At 39.1% G+C, this 17,117-nt stretch overlaps 1 protein-coding gene across 1 annotated transcript in view; it reads left to right on the forward strand.

Moving 5' to 3' along the window:
• Positions 1–16,859, forward strand: part of CCNT1 (cyclin T1) — a 36,434-nt gene extending 19,575 nt beyond the window's left edge. Inside the window, exon 9 of the mRNA XM_028532615.2 lies at positions 10,844–16,859. Coding sequence (XP_028388416.1) covers positions 10,844–12,253 — 1,410 coding nt within the window. The 3' untranslated portion in view covers positions 12,254–16,859. The remainder of the gene's footprint in view (positions 1–10,843) is intronic.
• Positions 16,860–17,117: the final 258 nt, after the last annotated feature.

A 17,117-nucleotide genomic window follows, 5' to 3' on the forward strand; every position in this document is an offset into this window, starting at 1 on the left:
TTCATATTGTTATGCATCCATCTAAATTACCATCTATCCTCATAACTCTTTTCATTGTGTAAAGCTGAAACTCTGTTTCCATTAACAAATAACTCATTTCCTCAGATCCCAGGCCCTGGTAATGACTATCATATTTTCTGTGTTTATGATTTTGACTGCTGTTAAGTACCTCACCTAAGTAAAATCATACAGTATTTGTGTTTTAGTGACTGGCTTATATCAGTTAGCACAGTGTCCTTAAGTTTCATACACATTGTAACATATTATATAATTTTGTTCCTTTTAAAAGCCAAATAATATAATATTCCATTATGCAATAGGTGTGTGTGTGTGTGTGTATATATATATATATATATATATATATATATATATATACCACATTTTGTTTATCAGTTTTTCCATCAAAGGACACTTGGGTTTCTTCCAAGTTTTAGTTTTTGTGAATAAATGCTGCTATGAACATGGTTGTACAAATATCTCTTTAAGACCCTGCTTTTGATTCTTTTGGGTATATACCCAGAAGTGATGGATCATATGGTAGTTCTATTTTAAAAATTTTGAGGAACCCCTATACTGTTTTTCATAGTGGTTGCACCAGTTTACACTCCCACCAACAGTGCAGGAGGATTCCCTTTTCTCACATCCTTGCCAGTACTTGTTTTTTGTTGACGTTTTGATTACAGCCATTCTGACAGGTGTGAGGTGATAACCTTATGGTATTGACTTGCATTTCCCTGGTACTTTGTGACATGGAGCATCTTTTCATATGTCTTTTGGCCATGTGTATACCTTTATAGAAATTTCTGTTCAGATCCTCTGCACATTTTTTAAATTGGATTGTTTGGGAGGGGGGTTTGATGTTCAGTTGTATGAGCTACTATGATTTCGATATTAAACTCTTATTGAATATATGATTTTTAAGTATCTTTTCCCACTCAGTAGGTTGTCTTTTCATTTTGTTAATGGTTTTCTCCCTGGGCAAAAGCTTCTCAGTTTGATGTAGTTACATTTATTCATTTTTGCTTTTGTTGTCCTTACCCAAGGAGACATACCAAAAAAAATATTGCTGAGACTGATCCCAAAGCATCTAATGCCTATATTTTCTTCTAGGAATTTTATGTTTTCAGGTCTTACATTTAAATATTTTTGTATATGCTATAAGAAAGTGATCTAGTTAACCATATGAGTGTGGGTTAATTTCTGGACTTCCTATGTTATTTCATTGAATTGTGTGTCTGTTTTTGTGCCAGTATCATACTGCTTTGATTATATAACTTTGTAGTATACGTTGAAATCAGGGATCATAATACCTCCAACTTTGTTCTTAAGATTGCTTTGACTAATTCTGGGTCTTTGTGAGTTTATGTAAGTTTTAGGATTATTTGTTCTAATTCTGTGAAGAATGCCATTGGTATTTTGATATGGATTGCACTGAATCTGTAGATTGCTTTGGGCAGTATGAGGGCAGTATGAACATCTAAAAAACATTAATGCTTCCAGGTCATGAGTATGGTATATCCTGTTATTTATTTGTGCCATCTTCAGTTTCTTTTATTAATGTCTTTGAGTTTTCAGAGTACAGCAGGTCTTTGTAAATGGGATTGTATTCTTAATCTTTTTTCCTGATAATTTGTTATTAGTGTGTAGACATGCCACTGGTTTTTGTGCATTAACTTTTTATCCTGTAACTTTCATTTATTAGTCTAATAGTTTTTTTGTTTGTTTTTGGTAGACTCTTTAGGGTATTTTTATAAATAGTATCATGTCATCTGTAACAGTGACAATTTTGCTTCTTTTTAGTTTGGTTGCGTTCTCTTTTTTTTGTCTGATTACTGTAACAAAGACTTCCAATACTATGTTGAATAAGAGTCTTGTCTTGTTCCTGATCTTACGGGAAGAGCTTTTAGCTTTTCACCATTGAGTATGAGGTTAGCTGTGGATTTGTCATATATACTCTTTATTATATTGAAATATGTTCTCTCTAGTCCCAGTTTGTTGAAAGTTTTTAACATAAACGGATGTTGTATTTTGTCAAATGCTTTCTGTTTCTATTGAGATGATCATATAATTTTTTAAAAAATATATTTATTTTTAGAGAGAGGGAAACATCAATATGTGGTTTCCTTTCACGTGCCTCATGGTGGGTACCTGGCCCACAACCCAGGCATGTGCCCTGACTGGGAATTGAACTGGTGACCCTTTTGTTTGCATGACAGCACTCAATCCACTGACCCAAACCAGCCAGGGCTCTTGAAACCTTTTTTAATTTAAAGTCTATTTTGTCTGATAGCAGTATAGCCACCCTGCTCTATTTGGTTATTGTTTTGCATGGTATATCTTGTTTTTTTGTTGTTATTGTTGTTTTTAATTATATTTTATTGCTTTGCTATACAGTCTTCCCAATATTTCCTCCTTTGACCCCTTCACCAAGGACCCTCCCACTCCCTCAGGCAATCCCCACACCATTGTTCATGTCTGTGGCTACTCTGTTTCCTATACTATACTTATCATCCTGATGGCTATTCTGTAACTACCTATTTGTATGTCTTAATTCCCTGATCTCTTCATACATTCCCCCACATGCCCCTCCTGGCAACCATAAAAATACTCTCCATATCCATGGTTCTGTCTCTGTTCTTGTTTGCTTAGTTTTTTAGACTCCATTGTTGACAGATACATATTTTTGGCATTTTATTGTTCATAGGTTTTTTTTTTTAAGCTTTTTTTTTAAAGATTTTATTTATTTATTTTTTAGAGAGGGAAGGGAGGGAGAAAGAGAGAGAGAGAGAGAAACATCAATGTGCCGTTGCTGGGGGCCGTGGCCTGCAACCCATGCATGTACCCTGACTGGGAATCGAACCTGTGACACTTTGGTTTGCAGCCCGCACTCAATCCACTGAGCTATGCCAGCCAGGGCTTTTGTTCATAGTTTTTAAAAAATATATTTTACTAATTATGCTATTACAGTTGTCCCGTTTTTTTTTCTCCTCTTTATTCCCCTCTGTCCTGTACGCCTCTCCCACCATCATTCCCCTACCTTAGTTCATGTCCATGGGTCATACATATAGGTTCTTTGGCTCCCATACTATTCTTAACCTTCCCCCATCTATTTTGTACCTACCATTTATGCTTCTTGTTCCCTGTACCTTGTCACCCATTGTCCCCCCTCCTTCTCCCTGCTGATAACCCTCCATGTGATCTCCATTTCTGTGATTCTGTTCCTATTCTAGTTGTTCTCTTGGTTTGTTTTTGTTTTTTGGGGTTCAATTGTGGATAGTTGTGAGTTTGTTGTCATTTTACTGTTCACAGTTTTGATCTTCTTTTTCTTAGATAAGTCCCTTTAACATTTCTTATAATAAGGCCTTGGTCGTGATGAATTCCTTTAATTTGATCTTATCTGGGAAGCACTTTATCTGCCTTTCCATTCTAAATAGCTTTGCTGGACGGAGTAATCTTGGATGTAGGCCTTGCCTTTCATGACCTCAAATACTTGTTTCTAGTCCCTTCCTGCCTATAAGGTTTCTTTAGAGAAATCAGCTGATAGTCTTATGGGAACTGCTTTGTAGGTAACTGTCTCCTTTTCTCTTGCTGCTTTTAAGATTCTCTCCTCTTTAATCTTGGGTAATGTAATTATAATGTGCCTTGGTGTGTGCTTCCTTGGGTTCAATTTTTTGGGGACACTCTGAGCTTCCTGGACTTCCTAGAAGACTGTTTCCTTTGCCAGATTGGGGAAGTTCTCCTTCATTATGTTTTCAAATAAGTTTTTCATTTCTTGCTCTTCCTCTTTTCCTTCTGACACCCCTGTGATTTGGATGTTGGAACATTTAAATTTTTTCTGGAGGTTCCTAAGCCTCTTCTCATTTTTTTCTTTTTCAATTCTAGTTTCTTCATTCTGTTCCAGTTGAATGTTTATTTCTTCCTTCTGGTCCAAACCGTTGGTTTGAGTCCTGGTTTCCTTCCCCTCATTGTTGATTCCCTGTACATTTTCCTTTATTTCACTTTTCATAGCCTTCACTTTTTCCTCTATTTTGTGACCACATTCAACTATTTCTATGAACATCCTCATTGCCAGTGTTTTGAATTGTGCATCTGATAGGTTGGCTATCTCTTCATTATTTAGTTGTATTTTTTCTGGAGCTTTGATCTTCCGTTTGGGTTTTTTTTTTTTTTTTTTTTTTTTTTTTTTTGTCTTGTTGTGTCTGTTACATATGAGGGCCAGAGCCTTACTTGTTCACCAGGGTGGGGATGCTTGTTCACTGGGTTGTGATGCTGTATGTGGGGGTGGGGTCAAGAGGGAACAGTGGGGCCCACTCTGCTCTCTGTCGGACTTCAGTTCCTTCTGCTGAAGACCAAATTTGGCCTTTCTGGCGCTAATTCCCATATTGGTGGGCTTGTGCACATTCTAGGACCCCATGGGTCTCTCCAGTGAACTCTCCTGTGAGGCTGGGAGTCTCTCCCTGCGCCTCAACCCCCACAGGTATTTTCAATCAGTGCCCCGAGGCTATATTTCCTGGCACTGGGATCCTGGGTTGCACACAGTGCCTTGCTTCACAATGGCCTCCTTGCTGGGTCTGCAGGTTGCCACCCCGAGCCCTGCCTGGGTGCCCAGGGTTTGCCTGCTGTGGTCTTGTGTGCCTCCGATGCCTTACGCACCCTGTTATACCACTCTTTATGCCACAACCCCTCTCTGCCTGACTCCGCCCCTCCTATCGGTCTGGATGAATGTGTCTGTCTTAACTCCTTGGTTGTCCGACTTCCATACAGTTCAGTTTTCTGTCATTTCTGGTTGTTACTCTGTTTCTAAATTGTTGTGTCCCTATCTTGGTTGTTCGAGGAGGCACAGTATGTCTACCTACATCTCCATCTTGGCCAGAAGTCCCCTGAATGTTTCTTCTTTAACTCCTTCATTGTCAGACTTCCATACAGTTTGATTTTCTGGCAGCTCTGTTTATTTTTTGTTTTCAAATTTTTTGTTGTCCTTTTGGTTGTGCGAGGAGGCACAGTGTGTCTACCTACATCTTCATCTTGGCCGAAAGTCCCCAGAAGCTCTCATTGTTTATTATTTTGATCTTCTTTTTTTTAAATAAGCCCCTTTTAATATTGCAAATAATAAAGCTTGGTGATTTTGAACTACTTTAATTTTTTTCTTGTCCAGGAAGCCCTTTATCTACCCTTACATTCTGATTGATACCTTTGCTGGGTAGACCAATATTGGATGTAGGTCCCTGCTTTTCATGACTTTGAATATTGCTTGACAGTCCCTTCTAGTCTGTAAAGTTTTTTTGAGAAATTAGCAGTGTTATGGGAACTCCTTTTTAGGTAAGTAACTGCTTTTCTCTTGTTGCTTTTAAGATTCTCTCTTTATCCCTAACCTTTGGCATTTTAATTATGATGTGTCTTGGAGTGGGTCTCTTTGCATCCATCTTGTTTGGGATTCTGTGCTTTTTGGACTTGCATGTCTATTTCCTTCAGCAAATTAGGGAAGTTTTCTTTTATTATATTTTCAAATAGATTTCCAGTTTCTTGCTTTTTCCCTTCTCCTTCTGGCATCCCTGTGATGCAAATTTTGGAATGCTTGAAGTTGTCCCAGAGACTACTTAAACTATCCTCTTTTTTGTTTTTAAGGATTTTATTTATTTATTTTTAGAGAGAGGGAAAGGGAGGGAGACAGAAGAGGGGAAGAGACATTGATTGGTTGCCTCTTGCATGCCTCCAACCAGAGATTAGGCTTGCCATCCAGGCATGTGCCCTGACTTGGAATTGAACTGGTGACTTTTTGGTTCACAGGCTGCACTCAATCCACTGAGCCTCACCAGCCAGGGCTATTCTCATTTTTTTTTTAATTCTTTTTTCTTCATGTTGTTCTGATTGGTTATTTTTTTGCTTCCTTATGTCCCAAATTATTGATTTGATTCTCAGTTTCATCCACTCTACTGTTGTTTTCCTGTAAATTGCTCTTTAGTTCAATTAGTGTATCCTTCATTTCTGATTTTTTTTATACTGTTGATGTCCTCACTAAGTTCCTTGAGCATCCTTATAACCAGTGTTTTTAACTCTGCATCCGATAGATTGCTTATCTCCCTTTTGTTTAGTTCTTTTTTCTGGAGTTTTGATTTCTTCCATTTGGGCCGTGTTTCTTTGTCTCCTCATTTTGGCAGCCTCCGTGTGTTTGTTGCTGTGTACTAAATAGAATTGCTATGACTCCCTCTCTCAGTAGTGTGGCCTATGGTGGTAGGTATTTTCTAGGGTCCACTGGTACAGCCTCCCCTATCACCCAAGCTGGGTACTTGAGGGATTTACCCAGGCCAGTCAGCTGCAAGTACTGGCTATGACTACTGACCACCAACCTCCACTGTCTGTGGATGATCAGCTATGCAGGAGTATGGTGGTGGCGCTCCACTGTGGTCTGTAGCTATCCACTGAGTATGCAGGCTCTGGGGTTTCTGGGGTAGTGTAGACCAAGTTCAGCTCTTGTGTTCTGCCTGCCTGTCTTCTGTCCAGGGCCACCCTGCCTGTGCTGGAAAGCAATGTAATATGTCTGCTGCTTGTGTTGGGCTTAGAGATTCGCAGGCAAAGTCAAGCTGTGAATCTAGGCTGGCAGCTCCTAGTACCAGGCCTGGGACCACTTAGCAAGAGGTACTGAGGCTGGGGGCTCACTGAGGTCAGCTCTTGCTTGTTTGAGAGTATTTATGAGATTGTGAAGCATGAGCCAAGACCAGCCATTCAATGGAAAAGTCTCTGTTAACAGCTTGGGTGGGTCTATAAGTTGGGTGGGGCAGAGTCTCAAGGGACCTCCAGGATGGAGCAAACAGTGTTAGCCAGGTTGATAGAGTCTTAGATATGGCACCCACTTGCTGGCTCTGTGGGTCTGTTCAGAGAGGGTTCAGAAAAGGGACAATGGCCTGTGCCTGCCTTTCTGTGGGGGAGAAAGCTGTCCCCCTGCTCTTACCTTGATGCCATATACTTCATTTCCTCCTTGTATGCCACTGGTGTCTTTCAAGCTACTACCCTGGTGCTGGAGCTCAGAGGGAGTGAATCTGAGTAAGTATGTATGTGGGTTCTTGAAGAGAAACTGCTTGGGATTCCAGAAGTTTCTTCTACTATTTCAGTCCCCACTGGTTTTTGCAGCCAGAAGTTATGGCACTGGAACCTTTCCCCGGCATCCTGGTATGGGACTGGGATTCCTCGCTCCTGAGATATCCCTCCCAAATTTTTATTCACCACATGTGAATGGGGAACCAGCCAGTTGTACATCTCCACCTCTCATACCAGTCTGGAAGGATATAGTTTCTTTAATTTAGTTGTCAGACCTCCATTCAACTCGATTTCTGGTGGTTCTGAGTAATGGTTGTTCTATGATTTAATTGTAATTTTGATGTGGTTGTATGGGCAGGTGAGCTGTGTTTACATATGTTGCCATCTTGACCGGAAGGCCAGGTATATCTGTTTTATCCTTTTATTTTCATCCTGTTTGGGTCTTTGGATGGATCTCAGTGCTTTTGGATATTATACAGGTGGATCATATGTTTTTATTCATTCTACTAATCTCTGTCTTTTCATTAAGAATTTAATCCAGTCGCACTTAAAGTAATTACAGATAAGGAGGGACTTCTGGTGTTATGCTGTTTGGTTTTTATGTGCCTTCTAGCTTTTTTGTTCCTCATTGTCTGCAGTACTGTCCTGTGTTTAGTTGATTTTTTTATAGTGAAATTTAAAATTATCTGATTTCCTTTTTGTGTATTCTGCAGCTCTTTTTTTGTGGTTATTATGGGCACTACATTTAACACCCTAAAGTTACAACTCTCTAATTTGAATTCATACCAGTTTAACTTCAATAAAATATAAACTCCTTTATACCCGCCTTCCTACCCCTTTCAGTTCTTGATGTGACAAAATTACCGTATATAATTCGCATTATACAGGGGAATTACTACTACCCATGTATAATGTAGACTTTTATATTTCCCTCAAAAACTTGGGCAAAAAATGTGCATTGTACATGGCAAAATATGGTTTATCTTTATACATTGTGTACCCAAAAACATAAACTGATAATTCTTTAAAATTCATTAGGCTTTTATAGTATATAGAAAATAAGATTTGAAGTTATAATAAACCAGATTTACAGTAATACTAGGTTTTACATTAATAATTTTTTTTTAAAAGATCTTATTTATTTATTTTTAGAGAGGGAGGGAGAAAGAGAGAAAGAGAAACATCAATGTGCGGTTGCTGGGGGCCATGGCCTGCAACCCATGCATGTGCCCTGACTGGGAATCGAACCAGCCACCCTTTGGTTCACAGGCCCACACTCAGTCCACTGATCTATACCAGCCAGGGCAAAATTTGTTAATCTCTTAAAGCATGTAGAAAACAAACGGTGCAGTTACAAACCATTATTAAAATAATACTAGCTTTTATATTTGCCCATGTTTTTCATCTTTATTTAGATCCTTTTTCCCCTATGTGGCTTCAAGTTACTGTCTAGTCTCCTTTATTTCACCTTGGAGGACTCCCATGAGCATTTCATATATGGCCAGTTTAGTCGTGGCAAACTCCCTCAGCTTTGTTTATCTGGAAATGTCTTAATTTCTCCCTCACTTTTTTGAAGGATATTTTTTCTAGATTCTTGTTTGACAGTTTTTTTCTTTTTAGCACTTGGATTGTATTAACTGTCTCTCTCTGGCATCCAGAGTATCTGATGAGAAAACACGTGCTCTGAGCTTGTGATTCTGTATGGGATGATATGCTTTGCTTGCTGCTTTCAGGATTCATTGTCTTTGGCTTTTGAAAGTTTGATTTTAATGTGTTAGTCTCTAATTTTTTAGTTGGAGTCTGTTAAGTTTCTTGAATATTTATGTTCATATCTTTCATCAAATTTGGGAAATTTTCAACTATTTTTTCTTTAAATATTTTCTGTGCTCCTTTCTCTTCTTCCAAAACTCCTACAATGCATAAGTCGGTCCTCTTGATGGTGTTATCACGGGTCCTTTAGGCTCTGTTTACTTGCTTCAATTTTTTTCTCTGTCCCTCAGATTCAATAGTTTGCATTGCTGTATCTTCATGTTTGCTGATTCTTTCTTCTGCCTACTCACACCTGTCTTTGAATACCTGTAGTGTATTTTTCATTTTAGTTATTGTACTTTTCAGCTCCAGCATTTCTTTTTGTTTTCTGTCTCTTTATTGATAAGTGATATTTACATTTTGTTCACAAGCTATTTTCTTGTGAACAAGAAGATATCCATTCATCCATAGATGGACACTTGGGTTGCTTTTATATCCTGGTTTTCCCCTCATCTTTTTTTATAGATCCTTGAGTATCTTTAAGCGAGTTATTTTAAAATCTTTGTCTAGTAGATTTGCTAGCAGGTGTTTTTCAGAGACAGTTTCTGTTGATTAAATTTTTCCTTTGAATGAGCCATACTTTCCTATTTTTTAATAATCTTTGTGATTTTTGTTTTTGTTTTTGTTCAGTGTTTTTGAACACTGGACATTAGAATTTAATGATGTGGTAACTCTGGAAGTCAGATTTTTCTCCCCCATGGTTTGCTGTCTTCCTTACTGTTTTGTTCATTCTTTGGGGTGGGGGGCTTGATTTTGTAGGGTGTTTTTCTGCTGAGGATCAGCCTGGAGTATAACTTAAGGTCTTTTCTGAGCTTTTCCTAGGACATGTACAGTTGTTTCCTAATTTTTCCTATATATGGAGTTGTTTTTGAATGTGCTTCTCTTTAATGTGTGGCTCCCCAAAGGGGAAAAAACAAAAAAACTGATGAGGAGGAAGGGCGTTGGTCTTTTAAATCCCCTGGCAATTGCTTCAGCCAGAGGGGGAGGGCCTTGCAACAACAATGGCTGCCTGCCTTTGGTGTGTACCTCTGTGATCAGAAGAAGCAATCAGTGATCACAGCACAAATTTCCAATATTTGGAGGAAAGAGTAATTTTTGCTCACCCTGGCTTCACAAGGTTGTGTGCAAGCTATTCCAGAAATAGGTGCACAGCTGCTTGCTGTATAGCTGGCAGTGGGTGATGGATAGTTTCTATTGTGCTGAGGAATGAAATTAACCCCATTTTTCTGTTCAAGGCTTACCCTGGAGGTTGCAAGCCTTCAGCAGACTCTAGAGTTTCAAAATAAAATAATAGTTAGCATCAGACAGATTCTGCCAATGCAGTTGTTTAGGTGGGGAGACAGATTCCTAGAGCTTCCTACTCTGCCATCTTCCTAGAATCTTTCTCCTCTTTTTTAATGCTAAATAATAGTTTATTGTGTGTATGCACAGTTATACACACACCACATTTTCTTTATCCATTCATCCATAGATGGACACTTGGGTTGCTTTTATATCCTGGTTATTGTGAATACTGCTGCAATGAACATGGGGATGCAGGTAGCTCTTTGAGATCCTGTTTGTCCAACTCTTTTTTTTTTTTTTTTTTTTTTTTTAATGGGCTTTTTTTAATTTTTAGAGATTTTACTTATTTATTTTTTAGAGAGGGAAGGGAGGGAGAGAGAGAGAGAGAGAGAGAGAAACATCAATGTGCGGTTGCTGGGGGTCATGGCCTGCAACCTAGGCATGTACCCTGACTGGGAATCGAACCTGCGACACTTTGGTTCGCAGCCCGCGCTCAATCCACTGAGCTACGCCAGCCAGGGCTAACTCTTTATTGAAGTTTTTAAAAATCTTATGCCTCCTGATGGTAATAATTATCAATGTTATGTTAGAGTAGCCTCCTGCTTAGTCACTGTGAAAAACTGCAATGTCATAGCAAGCAAAGTCTACTCATTTCAGTGTTTTTTCCATATAATAAGTTGCCTGAAGTAAAGATACATCATTTGCTTCATTCTAGGCATGCCAAGCTGCCAGGAAAACAAAAGCAGATGACCGAGGAGCAGATGCAAACACATCGGAGCAGACAATCCTCAATATGATTTCCCAAAGCTCTTCAGACAAAACTATTGCAGGTTTAATGAGCATGTCAACAACTTCCACCACAGGTGCAGTGCCTTCTGTTCCAGCCACTGAAGAGTCATCCAGCAACATAAGCAGTGCGGAGATGTTGCAGGGCGAGCGTTGGCTGTCCTCCCAACCTCCTTTTAAACTAGAATCCACCCAGGGTCATCGGACTAGTGAGAATGTAGCACTTATAGGAGTTGATCATTCCTTGCAGCAGGATAGTTCAAATGCATTTATTTCCCAGAAGCAGAATAGTAAGAGTGCACCATCAGCTAAAGTATCACTGAAAGAATACCGTGCAAAGCATGCAGAAGAGTTGGCTGCCCAGAAGAGGCAACTGGAGAACATGGAGGCCAATGTGAAGTCACAGTATGCATATGCTGCCCAGAATCTCCTGTCTCAACATGATAGCCATTCTTCAGTCATTCTGAAAATGCCCATAGAGGGCTCGGAAAATTCTGAGCGTCCTTTTCTGGAAAAATCTGACAAAACAGCTCTCAAAATGAGAATTCCAGTGGCAAGTGGGGATAAAGCTGCCTCTTCAAAACCAGAGGAGATAAAAATGCGCATTAAAGTCCATGCTGCAACTGACAAGCACAATTCTGTGGATGACAGTATCATAAAGAGCCGAGAGCACAAAGAAAAGCACAAAACTCACCCATCTAATCATCATCATCATCATAATCACCACTCACATAAGCACTCTCACTCACAGCTTCCAGCTGGTACTGGGAACAAACGGCCAGGTGATCCAAAACATAGTAGCCAGACAAGCTCCTTAGCACACAAAACCTATAGCTTGTCTAGTTCTTTCTCCTCTTCCAGTTCTGCTCGTAAAAGGGGTCCCCCTGAAGAGACTGGAGGGGCTGTGTTTGATCATCCCGCCAAGATTGCCAAAAGTACTAAATCCTCTTCCATAAATTTCTCTTTCCCTTCTCTTCCTACAATGGCCCAGTTGCCAGGGCATAGCTCAGACACAAGTGGCCTTCATTATTCACAGCCTAGCTGTAAAACTCGAGTTCCTCATATGAAACTGGATAAAGGCCCCACTGGGGCCAATGGTCACAATACAACCCAGACAATAGACCATCAAGATACTGTGAATATGCTTCACTCCCTCCTCATTGCCCAGGGTGTTCAGCCCACTCCGCCCCCTCCATTTGAATTTGTTCATTCTTACGGTGAATACCTGAATCCACGGGCTAGTGGAGGAATGTCCTCCAGATCTGGCAATACAGACAAACCCCGACCACCACCTCTACCTTCAGAACCTCCTCCACCACTTCCACCCCTTCCTAAGTAAAAATGAAAAAGAAGAGGAAAAAAGAAACTTCTTTTAAAAACACACTTTTTTAAACTACTGATTCTGGACTAAGAAAATTACTTCCCTAATGAAATATGTCTCCCTTCTTGGACTAGGGAATAAATTAATATTGAGACATAGGTGGGAGGATGGTAGAGGGCCTTGGTTATTGTACCTGCTGCCTCTGAAATTTAACTATTTTATAGTTTTTACTGGTATTAGAGAGCTGAGAATGTGTTGAAGCTGTGAAAGATTAAGAATACTTTCTCTATTCTTGGCCTCTCCACCTCCTACTTAGGCTGTTTAGAGTTGATATCCTCCCTCTTCTTGCCAGGACTAAAACATGGAGGGTTTGTTATGTCAAACAGTTGTGGATCCTTTTGGTGTTCGGTATGTCAGAAAAGAGGAAGTATTTAAACATCAACATCTTTTAAGAGACTTTAAAAAAATAATTTAAAGAAAGTAAGTTATCTGTTTAGTTTTTTATATAATGGGGAAGGGATAGGGATTCTGCTGTGTGTATGGGATACACAGCAGTGAGTCCTGGGGGTGGGATTGGAGGGTGGAGGGTGTGTAGGGGGGATGGGAGGGTCGGCTTTTGGCCATGAGTTCTGAGATAGTCCCTGGCCACTTGAAGTGTTGAGACCTTTTAAGTGTATGTAAGTATGGGTATGTGTGTTTTTGAGTGTGTGTGTTTAAATATCATGTTTTTTCTTTCCCTTCCTGTCCCTCGTCATTTCTGTTTCCCCAACAGTCTACTAGTGAGAATACAGTGTGGCCTTTAGAACATGAAGGAAGAGGCATGTATTCATCTTGATATTTTCCCCTTTCTTTATGTTGCAATTGAGTGGTAGCCTTCTAAATTCTAGTTTGGGCAAATGCAGCCAGTGGCCTGATTTTGGACTCCACTAGAAAACTTTTTTATCCTGTTTCTTTTGATTCAGAATAAAGGTAGGGTTGAGGAAGGTTTGTAGAGCAAGGCTGGTTTGGTGTGTCTTTTTTCAAGTTGGGCCTTGGGGAAGTGTTCAAGTGAGAGCAGTCTCAGGGTCTCTGATGGGAAGAGATATGTGCTATACATCATAATTGTGAAAGCCCAGACCATGTGTGGGAATAGTTCTGGGAGAAGCCATGGAGCTAGAGGATCCTGAAAACAATGAAATTGTGACTTGGAATTTTTGGGACAATGTATTTTATATTATAAATGTGAGACTTGTTTTTTTATCTGTATAGCTAAAGAGAAACAGCTGCATCCTCAGTTTTTGCAGCCTACATGTCTTCAGAGATTAGAGCTTGTGAATTTAATAGTACTGATGCCATGAAAATTAGTAGTCCTAGCCCACATACACTATTATGTGGGATTGTCCATTTTTGGTGGCTTTAGATGATAGGCAGAGGTTCTTCAGATTTCTAAGAATCCTTTTAAAAAATGGATGAGGTATCTTTTCTCATGGGTGCTTGATTATCCCAGATTATAGGTGTGAACATTTTTGTTGAGAATAGAAATCTTTTAAGGGGCTAGAAGAATTCTAACAAATCAAGTTACCTGAGAATGCCACCTAGCCACAGATCATTTGATATGATATTCTTTGGTCTTCATGGCAATTTTTGCTGTGGAAATATGATGCAGTTTGAATGTATCTTTTTAATGCCATTCACTTCACACCAAATATTCTTTCTGGACAAATTAAAATTGTTATTGGAAGTCATAGGGAGATGGGAGTTGTACACGCGCTGCTGCTTGTCAGGAACAGTTTGGGGAGAACACTGAAGCAGTTGGAATTAATGATGCACTGGCCTAATACAGGAAGGAATTTGTATAGTAAACCTAATCAAAGATGAATTAGTGTCCAGCATCTTTGCATATTTGAACTGTCTCGAGTGCCTGCCATTGCTGTATAAAATGAGCTCTCTGCCAACCTATAAACTAGTATAATTTTTACTTGGAATGTCACTTTCACTTTTATAGATGACGTCGTCTTTCTCCTTGATAGTTTGTCTTGTGCTGATCAGTAGATCTGTGATATTTTTACTAAATATAGGCTTTCTGTTTGTTTAGGTTTTGTTTGGTGGTGTCTGCCTGCCTTCCTGACCTTCCCAGAAGGCTATTTAGCTTGCTTTGTATTTTTGTGGAGTTGATCACTGATTTGAGTATGAAAATGTCTTTTCAGCTTTTGATTTTTCTCATCAAGTGTCACATATTTTCTAGTTACATGGACTCCCTCACCACAGAGACATACATGTCTGCTTGGCTTCATTAGCAGTGCTCCACAGCAGTGTAGTTAGTTCCTTAGAACTTTGTCAGGAGTGAATTAGAAAAATGTACTTACTAGAGCCTAGAGCCTAAGAGCTGCTTTATGCTGTGTAGTCTGGCCTATGCACACAACTAGATCACTGCTGGTATAGATCAGTTTAGAGACTTTATATTATTGCCTCCTGATAATGTTTTAAGATACCTACCATGTCTGCTTTTAGATCTGTGTATATGTTCTGAACCACCTTATGGGCTCTGCATGAAGCTGTTGCATTGTCACTGGGGAGCAGTGTGCCTGTCAGCTAGCATGTATATTGTCCAAATTCGCACAAACTTAGTTGAAGGGCTGTGCAGTTTCTAAACTGTGTCTTCTCTATCCTCATACCTTCAAAGGGTGAGAAATGGGGTTTATAAATCCAAAGTTAGTCTAGTAAACTTGTTTTTTTCCCTCCTCCTTTTAACTTAAACTATTGAGGGCAAGTAGTGGTAAGTGGGCCTGAAGCCTCAAGTTCTGGATCTGATTGTAAACTGTGTTTGAATCTCATGTTGGCAAAAACAAATACCTGTGGACTGTCCTTAGGGCTTTTAATCAATACCTGTGTTGCTCTTAGCTGAACTGTAATGAAGCATTAATCTAAAGCTGAATTGGTCTTCTGAAGCATCAGTTTTGCGTTTTGGGTTTAGAAAATACATAGGAATTAGTTTAGTCTTTTAATTTATGAATCAATGTGTTTCCATATCTGAGGCCCTCAGCTTCTTTTTTTCTTGTTAATGATTTTAGTGTTTTTGGTTTAATGTATTCTTTTTTTAGTTCTGTAGTATTGGCTTCACCTGTGCTGATAGAAAATTTTAAATTCTCCAGTTGGAAACAGCAATGGATTAGGTAGGATACAGGAATAAAATCATGGTAACATTAGTGCTGGATTTCTTTAAGCCTCTGCTACCTAAATTCCCCTCATACCTTGCTTCTTGGATAAAGGCAGTAGTTAGGGGTGGTTTTATCCCAGTACGGTAGAATTTTAAACATATCTGTGTTTCCCACAGAAACATGGGAACTGTGGGAACTTGGGAAATTATTACTTTTTTTAGAACAGTTCTTTTGTTGATGAGTTATTTTGATAACTAATACTAGGAAAATATTAGGAAAATTTCCTAGTACTAATACTAGGAAAAGGGAGATTTGAGAATATCTTGAAGTTGGACTACAATTTCAAGATATTCTTGGGTTTGGGAGAATTGAAGCAGTCTATGCAACCCTTTACAGGGTGAGAAATAAGCCCTCTGCAATCCCATTAGGCCTTCAGTGACTTCGATACCTCCCCAAATTTCTCATCTTGCTGCTTGTTAACACCTAGCTTTTAACGGAATATTTGCTCCTGATGGGTTAAATGTTCATGTGGTATCATTCTGTCAAATTTTATTTTATCGTATCCCTCTGGATGTGAGTTTGAAACAAACATGGTACTGTAATCCTACCTGATAGAATGGTCTAGAATGAGAATTATTTTTTAGTGGGAGACTCTTCCATTTTAATGTTTCTAAAGATTTTAATATGAACTTGGCATTGGAAAAGGGAGGAAAAGAAAGAGAATGTTTACTAAAAAGCAGTGTCTACTCGTCCCCTTTATGAGTGTGTATTCCTGGTTGAATGAAAAGAGAAAGACTCTTGGGTTTTCTGTTGTCGTGTTAAGTGTGGAGAGGGATGCTTGACAGCATGCTAATTGAAGCCAGAGCAAGTGCATGTCCATCAGATTATCAGGGAGTCTTCACAGGAAAGCTGAGGATCTGATTAGTGGTTGATCACATTAGAATTGATTACAAGATGGAGGTGCTGGCTAGGTTAAGCACCCAAAGAAAAGAATGCAGCAGCCTAACTTAATGTTAACCTAGGTTTCTGGATTTGAAACTGACCTTTTCCCCACCTTACTCCACACACCTAAAATTGTCCGTTTCTTGTCAGACCAAAGAGCAAAAGAAGGAAAAGGAAAAAAAGCAAAACACTTTACCAATCTGTCACTCAGGTACAATTTTGTGGTGATATTTTTGTCTGTTTTCTTTATATTGCTCTTGAGTCTTTTCTCAGCACATTACTCTGCTGTGGCCTCTGTCCTCCTTGGGGCATCTCAGTTCTGAATGCTACCCCTGGTATCTCTACTGCTGTTATGTGAATGGTAGGATGTACGTGACCATTACAGTAAGGGCTCTTTGTAAAAAATTTAAAAAAAATTTTTTAAATTTAAAAAAGAATGTTGTATACATTTTATAGTCTGGCTATCAGTTTGATATATTGCTGTCAAGTATGTTTCTCAATCTGTATTTATCCACCCCATCAATAAATGTTCATTACAAAACTTATCTGATTATTATTGTTTTTGCATACTGAGTCTTCAGATTAGTCTCTAACTGTCATTTTATTGATATGATTATAACTTTGTTTTAGTTTTGATAATATGTACCTTCTTACAGCACAAGATCCTGTGGGGATTGAGTCTACTGGAAAGACCTAAGATTTAGTTATTACAATGAACCTGAAAGTATAAAGTATGATGTGGTCAGAGTGGGGGAAAACCCTCATTTAATATTGTGTGACTACATGGAAGAGTAACTGCTACA

This window comes from Phyllostomus discolor, chromosome 2, assembly GCF_004126475.2.
Source record: "Phyllostomus discolor isolate MPI-MPIP mPhyDis1 chromosome 2, mPhyDis1.pri.v3, whole genome shotgun sequence".
Classification (NCBI taxonomy): Eukaryota; Metazoa; Chordata; class Mammalia; order Chiroptera; family Phyllostomidae; genus Phyllostomus; species Phyllostomus discolor.